The sequence below is a fragment of the Callospermophilus lateralis genome, chromosome 19 (genome assembly GCF_048772815.1).
Source record: "Callospermophilus lateralis isolate mCalLat2 chromosome 19, mCalLat2.hap1, whole genome shotgun sequence".
NCBI lineage: Eukaryota > Metazoa > Chordata > Mammalia > Rodentia > Sciuridae > Callospermophilus > Callospermophilus lateralis.
In genome coordinates this window covers 11,473,288-11,488,321 of record NC_135323.1, presented here as the reverse complement: position 1 = coordinate 11,488,321, position 15,034 = coordinate 11,473,288, and the positions used below count along the sequence as shown (strand labels likewise).

General features: G+C 56.4%; 1 protein-coding gene across 4 annotated transcripts in view; it reads left to right on the top strand.

Moving 5' to 3' along the window:
* Window positions 1–15,034, top strand: part of Myh11 (myosin heavy chain 11) — a 92,033-nt gene that overhangs the window by 18,721 nt on the left and 58,278 nt on the right. For all 4 annotated transcript variants that reach the window (XM_076840499.2, XM_076840498.2, XM_076840501.2 and 1 more), the window contains exon 3: window positions 931–1,087. In XM_076840499.2, the coding sequence (XP_076696614.2) occupies window positions 931–1,087 (157 nt within the window). The remainder of the gene's footprint in view (window positions 1–930; window positions 1,088–15,034) is intronic.

Genomic DNA, 15,034 nt, shown 5'->3' with positions numbered 1-15,034 from the left:
GGGCGCGTGGCAGGGGTGTGGCCTGGAGGAGCGGGAGGCGGGGCTGAGACCAGAAGAGGTGGGGCTTTCAAAGCTCACCCAGGTTGCAGCCTAGGTCGGTGCTCGGCTCCTTTTGGAGGACACTTGTCCTTGTCACCGTTTTCACAGATGTGGAAGTGCTTTGTTAACCATCATGAGCTCTGAGATGAGCAGTCATGATGTCTACCTCTGAATGTCCCTCCAGCTCTGTGACCTGGGACAACCGCACCACGCCTCAGTTTCCTCTCCTGTCGATCGGGCAGCAGGGAAATCAAAGGCTCCTGTTACCCCACAGAAGACGCCCGTTCAGTGACAGGCACTTAGGGAGCACTCGGTCATGGCCACTGTCGTCAGGTCCTGGGGGCTCAGGGTGAAGTGACATCAGCGGGGGTGGAGCTGAGGTTTGAACTATTTAAAGCCACACAGATGGGGCTGGGGTTAGGTCGGGGGAGAAACCTAGCACGCACAAGGCTCTGGGTTCCATCCCTGACACGCGCGCACACAAATTAAAACCACAGGGTTGGCCGGGCTCGGTGGTGCGCGCGTGTAATCCCAGCAACTCGGGAGGCTGAGGCAGGAGGATCGCAAGTTGGTGGCCAGCCTCAGAAACTTAGGAAGGCCTTAAGCAACTTATACCTCAAAATAAACAATAAAAAGGGCTGGGGAGTGGTCAGTGGTAGAGCACCTGGGTTCAATCCCCTTGACCACAGAGTCGTCAAGCGCGGCGCGGGCAGCCTGGCAGTCCCGGGCTTGCTCCCGTCCCCCTGTCCCCACGCCTGGAAACCGGTGACGCTCAGGGTTCCCCCGGCCACTCTGGGCCTCGGTTTCCCCGTCTCGGGTGGGAACTCGGAGCACACCTAGTGACCTCGTCCTCCGGCGTAGCCTGGAGCTAAGCCCGCTCTCTGTTTGCAGACCTACTCGGGCCTCTTCTGCGTGGTGGTCAACCCCTACAAACACCTGCCCATCTACTCGGAAAAGATCGTGGACATGTACAAGGGCAAGAAGAGGCACGAGATGCCGCCGCACATCTACGCCATCGCGGACACGGCCTACCGGAGCATGCTGCAAGGTGAGCGGGCGGGGCCGCCGCCGGGGAGCTGGGGGCTCCGGAGCCCCGCCCCAGGAGGCCCCGCCCATCACAATGCCCCGCCCATCCAGCAGGCCCCGCCCACCCAGCAGGCCCCGCCCACCCAGCAGGCCCCGCCCACCCAGCAGGCCCGCCCACCCATCAGGCCCCGCCCATCCCAAGGTCCCGCCCATCCCAAGGTCCCGCCCATCCAGCAGGCCACGCCCACCCAAGGCCACGCCCCCGACTGTGGGGCTCACGGGGACACAGGCCCGGCCGGCGGTGCTGGGGGACAGGGCGCTGCCACTGAAAAAGGGCCAAGCAGGCCGAGCGTCTGTGCCCACACCTGGGGAGCGAGGGGCCGAGAGCTGGGCAGATCCGGGCATGGCCCGCTCCCAGCGCCGGCCCCGGGAGGAAGAGGGTGGTGACAGCCGGGTCTGGGCCAGCAGATGGCGTGCCCCTCCCGCTCCCCGGCAGCTGGGCGGACGCCGTCCCCTCTCCAGCTTCAGTTTCCTCGTCTGTAAAGGGGGTCAGCGCCTCCGCCTCGCCATCTGTTGTAAGATTGCTGAGGCCGGCCTCTCCGACTCGGGGGCGAGTATGTTTCCCTCACACCCACGGCCGGAGCGTCCCTCTCTGGAAAGCTGGGGACCCGGAGGGTTTCAGGCTGGGGATCTTCAGATGCAGAAGGGCCAACCTGCGCCACGGCTCTTAGGAACAAAGTGTTTTTAAGGAGATGAAACACTGAAGACTTAGGGAATGGGCAGACTGTGCTCAAGGGTCCAGTTTAAAGTGAATTTTGATGTCTGCAGTAGTGTGATCACCATCCAGACCAAGATGTGAAACATTTCTAGAAAATTCCGCCAGGCCTCTTCCCAGTCAATAGCTCTTGGACACCCCTGCCTGGAGTGGCCGCTGTTGACCTCCATCACTGTCAGTTAGTTTTGCTTGTCCTTGAACTTTATATAAATGACATTCTTATGTTATTTACGTAATGCTTTTCGTATAAGCTTCCTCCCCTCCTCAAACTACTTTAGACTAAACAAAAAAGATCCCTTATTAAGAGTGTGAATTCTAGAACAGAGCTGCTCGTGTTCAAATTCCAGTCCTGTCACTCACAAGCTGTGTGACCTTGGATGAGCTGCTTAACCTCTCTGTATCTGTTTCCTCCTCTGTAAAAGAGGATTACAATGACTGTGCCCATCCTCATAAGGCTGATGCAAGGGTTAAACAGCTGTTGCACCCAAAGATCAGAACAATGTCTGGTTTTAGAGTAAAAGCTTGTTAAGCATAAACGATCACAGGCTGAGCATGCCTAATCTGAGAATTCAAAAGCTCCAAATTCTGAAACGTTTGAACCCAGCGTGAAGCTATAAGTGGGAATTCAACACGCGGGAACACAGGGGCTGGGAATTGAGGGGAGCCCTGTGCTGGGAATTCCTGAAGGGCAGGAATCCAGGAGAGTGCAGGAGATAGCACCCCACAAGGTAGAGGTTTCAGGTAGAAGTGTCCTGAGTTACCTCCAAAGACCAGCAGATGAAGCCTTGCAGGGTCAGTCCCGAAGGCACAATCCCGGGGTTTAAAGCAATGGCTCCTGGAAGTAGGGTGTGTATTTGTGACATTATTGTATTTTGGGTGTCCTCAGATGAAACGGTCTTTTAAAAGTGGTTCCCACCCCCTTTGGGAGGCTGAGCATCACAGCCTTAGGATGTTCATAGCTTTTGGCATGCTTTTGGTTGTAAGTAACATAAGAACTAACTCAAGTGGCTTAAACCGTAGGAGTTTATTACCCTATATAACAGGAAGTCTAGAGGTTGGTGATTTCCGGGTTGCTTGATTCAGGAGTTCAAAAGCAGGCCACTTTGGGGGATTTTCTTGGCTGCTTCCTCATAGTCAAAAGATGGAAGCCATTGATCCGGCCATCACATTGTCAGGTGATAATATCCAAAAGCATCAAAGAAGTGGAGGATTAGGCTTTTACCCCTCCTTCTCTCTAGTCAAGGAGGAACTTGGTCACATGTCAGCCTCTAAATCGAGCATTAGCTAAGGGGATGTTCACAACTGTTTTAAATCATTTCTGGTTTCTTTTTCTGGAGTGGAGGGAGGTCCCACTAAGCACATTTTATCCTAATACTAGAATGAAATAGAATTCTGTCAGGGAAGGAGAATGGGAGAGACACAGGTGGGTAGGCATTGCTACAGTGCTCTGAAAATGTGTATTTGTAACTTTGAAATCTTTAGCATTATAATCTGTTCTAGAAAAATTAAACCCTATATTTAAGCAAAGGAGAACGCTGGGACCTATCATTCTGTCACCCAGAGGTCACCATCTCTGATGTCCTGCTGTGCAGCTTTTCATACGCTGAGCTGAATGGCACGTAATGAATAAGACTCTGACCATCAGAAAATAATTGGCTCCAGAAAAAGGTGACTTCACACGCGGCCATCGGCCAGCGTTTCACTGTAGACAACGAGGGGGGTGGGGTGGGGGGGAGAGAAGTTTGGGGCTTGAGAAAGGGTCTGGCAAATTAAGAAAATGGTCTATGTCCCCTTTTTTTATGTGTGTTTAGAATTCGATTATAACTGCAAATAGCTGCTAGTCCTTGGGTTGAGTGTAAAATGCATTAAGAGTTTATTTGGGGGGGGGGGCTTAACACTTTTCAACACGATCATGTGAGCATGACCTGGAGCCCCCTTCCTGTCTCCACTGAGCTCTGCAGCGCGGCCGGGAAGCCACTCCCCAGACTCACTCAGAAGGTCAGAGGTTTCCCTAGGGCTTCTCCCCGGTGTCGGTGCCGAGCACAGTCCCAGGTCCCTCTTGTCTGGTTCCCGACCACGCTCTGACCTCCAGGTGGGAACTGACCCCACTCTCTTTGTGGCCTTTCCAAGGCCCTTGATTCTGGGCAACACTGCCCCTTGGTGACAGCTCCCATGTGGCTGGGGCTGTTGGAGCCCAGTCATCAGCAGGCTGCAGTCCGAGTGGGGCTAGCCGGGTGTAGACCCAAGCAGGTGGTGTAGACCCAAGCAGGTGGTGTAGACCCAAGAGGTGGTGTAGACCCAAGAGGTGGTGTAGACCCTGGAGGCTGCTCCGGCCTCCACATGGTCAGTCCGTTGAGGCTTATTCCTGGGGCCCGCTGACGCCTGCTGCCCTGGACGTGCCTGACTGTGGGCCAGGCTGGTGGATGGTGAGGACCCTGTGTCTCCCCTCCGTGCCTCCTGGGCTCCGTGTGCAGACACAGAAGCACAGTCGACTGACGCCACTCAGAGATGCTCGCTGGGCTCCTCCGTGGCCCCCCAGGAGACGGCAGCCAGGAGCAGGGCACCCCCAGAAGGCGGCCGTCTGTGCCATGGGCGTTAATCCGCCGCCGTGTCCTCCTGCGCCCTGTGAGTTCATGGTCACTCAGGCCTTCTGAACCGCGGGGAGGGGACTCCAAACACAAGACCACGGAGCTCAGAGACGCATCAGGGAGGAAAATGGAAGCTGGGGAGCACTCTGCACATCGGTGTCCACTTCCCCCTCCGTCAGGTGGGAGTTTGGCTGTGGTAGAGGGACGGGGACTTCCCGTGTGTGTGCCACTGGGGACGTTCCTGGCTCGTGTCATTCAGTCTCTGGGCGTAAAGATGTAGAGATGGTGCGTTCACATTCAAAAGGCCACCTGCTCCTCTCCCCTCTGTGCATCAGACCCCCGGTCCACCTCTGCGGAGATGATCAGGGCTCCTAGTGTCCCAGGTGTCCTCCGGGACTCTATTTTCTTGCATGTGTGAGCAGATACGTCTATTTTCTCCCACCATTTCCCTACAAATAGTAGCATTTCACATGCTTCACTTTAAATTGTGCGAGCGTGTTCCTTGTTAGTGTTATAAGGACCCCTCGTTCCTGTGATTTTAAATTTAGTTTTGATTTTTATTAAAAATATTCATGCAGATGATAGAGTCAAATAACTCCTCCAACCTTGTTAAGAAAAATAGCCCCCCTCTACTCCTTCCCCAGAGGTGACCCTTATCAACTCCTTTCATTGATGTTTGACTATTTGCCTTTATATCCTTTTTTTTTTTTAAGTCTGGTAAAACATTAAAAATTTTTTTCTAGTTGTAGATGCACAGCATACCTTTATTTTATTTGTTTATTTTTATGTGGTGCTGAGGATCGAACCCAGAGCCTCACACGTGCTAGGCAAGTGCTCTGCCACTGAGCTGCAGCCCCAGCCCCTTGCTTCTATATCTTCAAATAACTTGACTATTTTGCTGATATCTTAACACTTTTTCAGTTTTGCCTTTCACCTATTGACTTTTCACCATGGACGATGAGGATTTAACTCATCCACTTTCTTGGTTTGCCCTTCTGCCCCATCCTCATACACCTTATTTATATTACAGATTGCCAATATAGTTAGCCTTAATCTTGATGAGCTCACTATTCAGAGTTTACTATGTTATGACTATAATAGTAAATGCTATTATATAGACATCATTCAGTTCTGATCTCTGCTCTCTCTTGTGAGTACTTTTCTTTTACTGTATGACTTATTCTTTTCCCTGGAGTTAGCAGTTGCCTTTTTTTTTTTCTCCCCAGCCTGGTTTTCTATGTGGCTGCTCACTTATTCTGCCCCAGATTCTCTATCTAAATGTGTTACTCTTGTCTTAATATGTCCAGGAATGTATCAGAGGTCACCCAGTGATAGTCTGTCCTTGAACTTTCTCTACTCTCGCCTTTTGACCTAGCCTAACCCTATTTCTGGTAGTGGTCAGTGCTCTCAGGAGGATTCCTTGTTCCCTAATTTCCATCTCTTCCTGTTCCTTGGTTGACTCTCCTGTTTGAATTGCACCTTCTCCAGTAGCTTCCCAAGGAAGGGTATAGATGATCCTGATTTTTGGGGATCCTGCATATCTGAAAGATCAGAAGCTCCTCTAATACTCAGAGGATAATTTATTTGGGTTTAAATGTTTTGGCAAGACATAAAATTTCCTTCAGGATTTTTAAGGAATTGCTTTGTTGATCTCTAGCTTCAGTTTCGTTTTTGAGAAGCTAAAACCTAGTCTGATCCTTGATCCTTTCTTTGCAACCAAAGACTCCTCTCCTCCTCCTCTGGAAGTTCTTAGACCTTCATCTCCCTATTCATGGTGATGGGACTTTCCGTGGTTCTGTTTCCCGCATTGTTCTGAAGACCTAGTGGGCGCCCTTGGTTTGTAAACTCATCCACATCCTTGAATTCTGGGAAGTTTTCTTGAATCCTTTCCCTGGTCATGTCTTTCTCGCCGTGTTCTCTTTTCCTACTTCCGGAATGGAGCTTCTGAACTGGCTCCAGAGTTTCCCTTCTCCGGGCTCTTTTATCTCCTTTTTGTTTTTTCCTTTGTTTTTAGTAACTGAGGATTAAACCCAGGAGTGTCGACCACTGAGCCACATCCCCAGCACTTGTATTTTATATTTTGAGACAGGGTCTCACTAAGTTGCTTGGGGGCCTCGCCAAGTTGCTGAGGCTGGCCTTGAACTTGGAACCCTCCTGCCTCAGCCTCCCGAGCTGCTGGGATCACTTGGAGTCTGTGCGCCTCTGCACCCAGCTCCTTATGTTTTTTTTTAATTCTGTTTACTGGGCAGTTACCTCAACTTTACCTTTCAACCTTTCCACTGAGTTTTTAATTTGGGTATATATATTTTTTTAATTTCCAAGAGCTCTGTTTCTCTCTCTGGCCTCTGTCTGAAGGACACTCCTTCACGCATCTTCTCTGTTTCCTCCAGATGCACATTTTCCTGCGTGTCTGTTTTGACTTCTTCCTGCGACCGGCTTCCTGGTGATTCTTGGCCGTCCCGAGTGTGTGGGGACCAAAGAACTGGCGGGAGCTGTGCGCGCAGAGGGCTTGCGGGTGATGACCTTGGCCTTGGCCTAGCTGGAGGGAGCTGGGCGGTTCCCATGGCTCTTCTGAAGTTCCGGTCCCCTTTCCTGGCCTGGTCTGTGTTCCTCTCTCCTGCTCCCTGCCTTCCAAAGGCCCCTGGTGCTCTCAGTTACTGAGGCTTGGGGTAGAGATGAGGCCAGGGCTGAACCCATGTTCAGAATCAGAATCCAGGTCCGTTTCCCGGGTGTTGGCGATCCCGAGAAGTGCCCAGCCAAGAGCAAAGAGTTTTTTTTTAAAGGGTGGAACAGAGCGAGACAGAGACTCCCCCTCAGAAGAGGGGGTCCAAGACTGGTGCCCCAGGGAGTGGGGGTGTCCCGCCCCTTCTGTGGACTTCAGGTATCCTGTGTTCTCATGCCCTCTCCTCCCATCTTGCCGAGTGACCAAAAGGTGGAGTGATCCAGGGGTACTGGCCGCAAGTTGAATGGGCCCAGCTTCTGACCCAGTCACCCGCTACCTACACCGACTCCCCTTTTGCCAACGCCCAGGGATGCGTGATCCTGCAGTTAGGGGAGTTGGGGTACCTTCTACAGCCTCCTGCTGCAGACTGACTCTCCTCCTCTCTTGACTCTCCTCCTCTCTTGACTCTCCTCCTCCTCTCTTCCACTTCCAGGCTGCAGTTGCAGGTCTTTTTGGAAGTTGCTTGGGCTTTTGGAGACTCCCTTTACCATGGCTCTGTGAGGGCTGGGGAGGGAGGAGAGCTCCGTGCGTGTGTCCACCCACCGTCCTCCCATGGACATTCCCGACTCCTTTGCCACTTAACGGACAGTGCTGTGGGATGTTACCAGACGTCTGCCGAGTGCTCAGGGCTTAGCAAGAATGTTCAACTAATCCTTAGTTATGAACCCACGCAGCAAACAGGACAGATGGAGACCTTTAAAGTTCAATCCCGAAATTAATACGGGGCCTGAGTGTGTCATCCAAAATAAAAGCGAGCTTAGATTTAAAAATAAGGAAGGCCAACCACATGTTTAAATTTCTCTTATGTTTACCTTAATGGTTTTTACAAAACCGCAACTATCCAATCCTCCCTTGGCGTGTGCGTGCGCCGTGAGCGTGGGTGTCCGGGGCTTGTTGGCGACCCAGCACTGGGGCAGCCACCACAATGAGTCCCCTTTTGTAGCTGGAGAAACTGAGGCTCAGAGAAGAGAAGGACTTGCTGAAGGTCAGATAAATGTCGCAGATGGATTTGAACTGGGCCTATCTGACATCCAGTCTTGCCCTGGGCGGAGCTGCGGCAGGGTCTCCATCCCATGGAGGTTCTGTGCTCCCGGAAGTCCAGCTCCTCGCATCTCCTGGTAGTGAAGGCCCACAGCCTGGGGGCAGGAGCTGAGCTCGGGACCCCACGGGACACCATGGGGTGAATGGACAGCTGTGCAGCCCTCCCACAGGCCCCCCTGGGGTCTTCCTCTCCCCCTAGGGCTGCTGGGCTGGGAGGACCTGGGGTGCAGGGAGGCCCGAGTTCATTCTGTCCTGCTGGCAGGAGCCCTCAGGCTGTGCCCGGCTGGCCCAGTCACCAGAAGTGTCTTGTCTTCACCTCATTAGCACCAAATGGCCACTCTCAGGGGATTAGAACAGATGCCGGGCCAGCGTGGGGCCCTGGGCCCAGTCCTCTCCAGGCCTGAGATAAGTCTGCACGGGGAGGTCATCCAAACTGCCCTCTGGGCCTCGCGGGTTCCCACACTGGGTTGTGTCCCTCTGTGCCTGGTTGGCAGGCCCTAGGGGCTGGCTCGCGCTCACCCAGCTCCCCAGAGGCTGCTCTGGAGCGAGGAGGAGGGAGGAGGGCCTGCCAGGTCCCGGCTCCCTGCTCCCTAAACCCCAGCAGGCTCCGCCCTCGCCCACAGGACAGGCAGCAGCCTCCCCTCCTGACAGAGTGGAGAAACTGAGGCCCCACACGCCAAGCCATCTGGCAGAACTGAGAGTAATCATGGAGACCGCCACCTTCTGCCCCACAGGGAACGTTTTCTCCTCCCTCCAGGGCAGCACGCGAGTTGGTGTAGATGGTTGCTCCATTTAATGGAAGAAAAACAGAGGCCCCCAGAGCCTAAGGGGCTGGCTTAGGCCTTAGGACTTAATCTGTTCTGGTTGCTATAACAAAATGCCTCAGACAGAGTGGCTTATAAACCACAGGGGTCTGTTTCCTACAGTTCTCTAGGCTGAGAAGCCCAAGGTCAAGGTGCTGGCAGATGTGTCTGGAGGGTCTGTTTCCAGGCTCCGAGGTGCAGCCTTCCTGGGCCCTCACCAGGGAGAAGAGGGAACGAGCTCCCGTTGGTGACCTAATCACCTCCCAGAGGCCCACCTCCGAATTCCGTCACCTCCGAGAGAGGGTGTCAACATGAGAATTTTGGGGGAGACACAAACCTTCAGGCCATGGCACCTTGTCACTGAAAAGGGATTGAACTTGGCCCTTGACCCTGTTTTATCTATGTTTAGCCTGTTTTTATCTGTTTTCCTGATGAGGGACTAGGCTTGGGAAGGCAGAGGGGTGCCCAGGGGGTGGGCCTGGGAAGTCACCCCACGCTGCTCTGCCCCAGGGACAGCTTTCTTGAAGACACGTCTCCCAGTGGGGCGAGTGCCGTGCCTCTCCGTCTCTGGGGCTCGGCCGTGTGCTCGGCGGTGTCTGGCCTGCCGGGTGGTGGGCACAGTGAGGACCCTGGCATGGTCTTAGCTCAGGCTGCTCAAACCAATCCATGTCGTCCACCTCTTTATGTGTGGGAAATGTGCTGTCCACCGTGCTGGAGGCCGGGAAGCCTCAAGTGCAGGGCACCAGCGCGGTGGGGTCCCGGTGAGCCCTCTTCCTCATAGATGGCACCCCTCGCCGTGTCCCCACGGGGTGGAAGGGCCAGCCAGCTCTCTGGGCCTCTTTGATGGAGGACGCTGATCCCATTTGACCTAATCGCCTTCTGAAACCCCCGCTCTCCACCGTCGCCTTAGTGATCAGGTCTCCCAGAGCGTGTGGGGTGCCCGCGCTCAGGCCCAGCAGGCCCTGACTGCCCCCGGGAGCTCACGTCTTGGCATCGTGGACAGCAAAGGGGGGTCATTTTATAATCGGTCAGCACTGAGCTGGAGAAGCCACATGCTCCCGAGAGTGGACTTGGGGGTTCCTTGTATATGCGTGAAGGTGGCCCCCCAGCCTCGGGGAATCGGTTCCTGTCCCCTCGTTCACTCAGCAGGATGGATAATTGACCCGCGCTGGCGAGGCACAGGCTGGGGAGGGAAGGTCGATCGAATCATTTCAGGAATGAACAGGCCCTGGACAGAGGCCCAGGGAGCTGCGGCAGGGGCACCCCCTGGGGCCTGTCCTAGGCTGGGGGAGCAGGGCCTCCTGGGGAGGTGGCAGGAGCTTCGTCAGGGAGCCTCGGTGATATCCACGAGGCTGGTGGAGCTGGAGGAGGGGGAGTGTGGCAAGTGGGAGTGGAGACCCCCGAGGCCCCCGGGGGATATTGGTCTTCTGCTCCCCAAGCCCCTCGGTCACTCAGTTTCCCACCCAGGTCTGCGGGAAGGTGGGGGCGGGGCTGGAGGAGGAGAGGGCCCCAACCTGCAGGGCGTGGTGCAGGGTGTGGTGCAGGGCGTGGTGCAGGGCGTGGCGCAGGCGTGGTGCAGGGCGTGGTGCAGGGCGTGGTGCAGGGCGTGGTGCAGGGCGTGGTGCAGGCGTGGTGCAGGGCGTGGTGCAGGGCGTGGTGCAGGCTTGGTGCAGGGCGTGGTGCAGGCTTGGTGCAGGGCGTGGTGCAGGGCGTGGTGCAGGGCGTGGTGCAGGCGTGGTGCAGGGCGTGGTGCAGGGCGTGGTGCAGGCGTGGCACAGGGCGTGGCGCAGGGCGTGGCGCAGGGCGTGGTGCAGGCGTGGTGCAGGGCGTGGCGCAGGCGTGGCGCAGGCGTGGCGCAGGGCGTGGTGCAGGGCGTGGTGCAGGGCGTGGTGCAGGCGTGGCGCAGGCGTGGTCTCGCTCTGGGTTCACACTTCTCTGAGCCTCGGTTTCCCCATTTGCCCCAGGAGGGTGAGAGTTGCCTGCTTCAGGTGTTACTAGGGCTCACCTGGCAGTGGCTAGGAGCCTGGTGCCTGGGCAGGACAGGGCCATTGGGGGTCAGCATCATCTTTCCTTGGGGATCAGGCACCGGGCTCATTCACCTTCGCCCTGCGGAGGGTCAGGTGCCCCCGGCACCTCCTTCAGGTGGGGCGGTAGGTCGGGAGCCCCTTCCTGCTCATGGTGTAGACGGTCCCTCCGTCCCCACTGACCTGGGACTAGGGAGACCCCGCAGGGGTGTGGGCTTGGCCCCTTCTCCCCGAGGTCCCGGGCAGCCTGGCATAAGGAGGCAGGGAGGGACGCCGAGAGCCTGGTTTTCTCCTTTTATGGTCAGCCTGCAGGACTCTGCGCCCAGCCAGAAATCAGGAGCCTGTGCTTGGGATCCGGCCGAAATAGCCGGTCTGTGGGGAGCTGGGCACCTCCTGAGTGTCCTGGCCTGCTGTGCCACCGCGGGGAGGGACCACTGGAGCCCTGAGTCTCCCCCAAACACCCCAGAGACCTGCACCCCAAGGCAGACCCCAGGCCCGGGAGGAGGTGGGGGCACCCCAGCTCAGGGCTGTGCTGGTGACATCTCCCGGCTCCAAGGGGGTCCTGTGTCCTTTCCCGCTCTGAGCTGCGGGGTCTGGGGGCTCTGCCTGGGCCCCGGGTTGTACACATCCGTCTTGGGGTGGCTCCCTCGGGACTCCTTTGCTGAGTGAACACAGCATGTCCCCCTGAGGATAGGCGGTCACCCTGCCCCTGCCTCCGCCTCCGCTCCAGGTCAGCACAAGCCCCTCGGCACCTGCTGCCCCCTGTGGCTCTCGGTTCCCAGGATCGGGCCCCACCGCCCTTGACCTTCAGGCGCTCTGGGCCTCCCAGGGAAGCACTGGAAACAGGGAGGGACAGTGAGGTGACTGTTGGGAAGCCGACGGACGCACCTGAGGTGTGGGAAGTCGGATCTCTCGACTCGGAGAGGGCATGAGATTAACACGGTTTTCCAAAAACCGTGATTGTGGTCTCGTTTATGTACCACGAAGGAATCGGCTTCAAAGATGCCATTTCCTGGTCACTAGTGGACCTGCAGGGTCAGAAAGCCATCTTCGCCCTCTAACTTCAGATTTCCACCGACACAAACAGAGGTGCCCACACGCCAGCCGGGCCCCGCCCCCGGCCGGCCCCCCACCCCTTCTGTGTCTGTAGGCCCCCTGCTCTGGCCCATGCAGGCGACCAGGATCCCGGACGTGGGCTTTGGTGACGACCTCAGGCTCACGCGGGCCGGGCTTGCCCCTCGCTGCCGGATGACATCCTGTTGGACGAGAAGACACATTTGGCTCACCCGCCCTGGGCTGTGGGTTAAATCGGCAGTTTCCGCTTTTTAGCTATTACCCATCCTGTAAAGTACCACGGTTGTCACCAAACTTGGGAAAAGTAAGAAGAACTCAACAAGCCACATCATGATCGTCCCTTATCATAGAATCTGTACCCTTCCCCCCAAAGTATTAAAGAGACAGGTTAAATAATGATCATGGGAGGTGAGTTGCTACCATAGAGAGAAACTTTGGACTACGGGGGCCGGGACCACCCTGGACCATGAGGCACATTGGCAGAGTGAGAAAGACGCACGGCTTTCTCCAGGTGCTCGGCCTCCATCTGCTGGGAAATTATTTGAATGAACATCCAGATCTACCATGAGCAGTGTGGGTGGTCCCCTGGAGAGTCGTGCAGTGTGCAAGTCACCCCACTGTCCATGGCAGCCATGCAGGTCCGGGGGGTACCATGGAAAGGCCCCCGTCTCAGCTCCAGAGAGGTGTGAGTCAGAGGCAGCATCTTGGAGGAGGTGACTCCCCAGATGCTGTTTGAAGAATGGAGTGCAGTCTACACCCCCAAACTGAAAACAGGTGCTCGCTGAAAGATTTGTACGTAAATGTTCGCTGCCACCCAGATTCCATCAGTGGAAAAATAGAGATGAAACTGCTCTATCCATGGAGCAGAGTGTCAGTCACAAAAAGGAATGAAGTAGCCGGGGGCACAGTGGCCCACACCTGCAACCCCAGTGGTTCAGGAGGCTGAGGCAGGAGGATAGCAAATTCAAGGCCAGCCTCAGCAACTTAGCAAGACTCTGTCTCAGGTTAAAAAATAGAAAAGAGCTGGGGACGTGGCTCAGTGGTAGAGCACCCCTGGGTTCAGTCCCCAGTGCCAACAATGGCGATGAAGTACTGATACAGGCTGCAATATGGATGAACCTCAAAATCACGCTCGGGCAGAGAGGCCAGGCCCAAAGGTCCACACATCACACGACTCCATTTCTTGTGACATTGCCAGGTGAGGTCCATGCGTAGAGACGGAAGGCAGATTGGCCTGACAGAGGTGCCAGGGAATGGGCCGTGGGGAGCCATGACTTAACGGGCGCCGTGGTGTATCGGGGGGTAACAAGTACCTTGGAGTTAACTGGAAGAGGTGCTCTTGGGCCTCGGGAATCCTCCAAACCCCACGAGTCGCTGGTTTTGAAGTGATGAATTAGGTGTGGACTTCGCTTCCGTGAAAGAGAACGAATTGTGCAGGGGCAGGGCAGGGTGGGCACGGGGGCAGGGGATCCCCTGCACATAACTGAGTTCTGCAATCGCTCTCTGGTCTGGAGTGGGCACAGCTGGGGCCCAGGACACATCACAGGCCTGTATCCCAGGCACAGCCAGGTTGGCAGACAGTGGCCCCAGCCCGCCCTGCCCGTGCCCTGCCCGTGCCCTGCTGCCCATGAGCAGCCCTCCCCGGGCTTCCCACGCTTGCGTTTCCGATGGGAACGTCCCAGGCCAGAGGTCTCCCAGTGGCCCCCGCACAGAGCCTGCTCCCCTCCTGGGGCCCTGGGACCTCTGACCCTATAAATCTCTCCTGCGCTGGGGCTGACTCTGCCAGGCTGCGGGGAGGGTCCGCCCGCTCCCTGAGGCAGACGGAGCCAGATAGGCCATCGTCTGCGTCTCAGACTGTTCCTTAAAATAGCGGAGGCCCCTGGGGGTTGTCTCCCGCCTGGCCTCTGATCTCGGGGGCCTGCTTCTTCCAACCCTCGCCCTCTGCCCATCCTGCCTGGATCCATTTTTAACCCATTTCCCGAGACGCTCTGCTCTCAGTTCCCCCCGCTGGGCAGGTGTGGACGGCACAGGTCCGCGGTCCTCAGGCCTGCATCGTTGGGCCAGCTAGGATGGTTTCCTGTGCACGAGGGATTTGTCTGTCCCCAGAGAGTCCTGGGGACCTTAGGTTTTGATAGTTTCCTTCCTTTTTGGTCCTTTAAGGAAGTGCCGGCAGAGGATTGTGGGTGACCTGAGGAAGGTGAGGGAGGCCCTGGCCTGGAGTCCCACCTGCCACTCACGAGTGAAGGGAGCCAAGGGAGCGGCTGTATCAGTTTCCTTTGGCTGCTGTAACAAATGGGCCCTAACTCGGTGCCTTATCAGGAATGTCTTCTCTCCCAGCTCCGGAGGCCAGAGGCCTGAAACCAAGGTGTTGGCAGGGTTGGTCTCCGTGCAGGCTCTGCGAGAGCATCCCCTGTCTCCTGGGGGCTGCCAGCTGCCCCTGGGGTCCTGGCCTGTGGGGGAGTCACTGGTCTCTGCCTCCTGCTCCCGTGTCTGTAATCTCCATCTTAAACAAGGAGCCAGTCCTCGATGCTGGAGGATCCTTACCTTAATTGTACCTGAGAGACCCTTATTCTAAGTGACCTCTCAGCCCTGTGGTCATGGTGTGTGGTCATGGTGGTTTGATCAGGCGCAGTGCAAGCTCTTCTCCCCTCGGCTGTTTTTGGTGGCCCGAGGGAGAGGCTGCAGGCGGCTGTTTTGGTGGGGACTGGACTTGGGATTTGAATCACGATCCTTTCCCAGCCTTGGCCACGTGTGGCTTGATCCTCCTGCTGCCGGGCAGCTTGGAGCGGTGGCTCTGGCCAGCCCCATGATCCTGAGGGGACACAGCTGGAGCTTGGCGGTGAGCCCCGGGGCTCAGCCATGGAGGTCAGGAGGTTGGGGTGCGTTCCCAGTAGTGACAATCACTGGCACGTCACCCCGTCCTGAACAGGGCACCCGTGGTC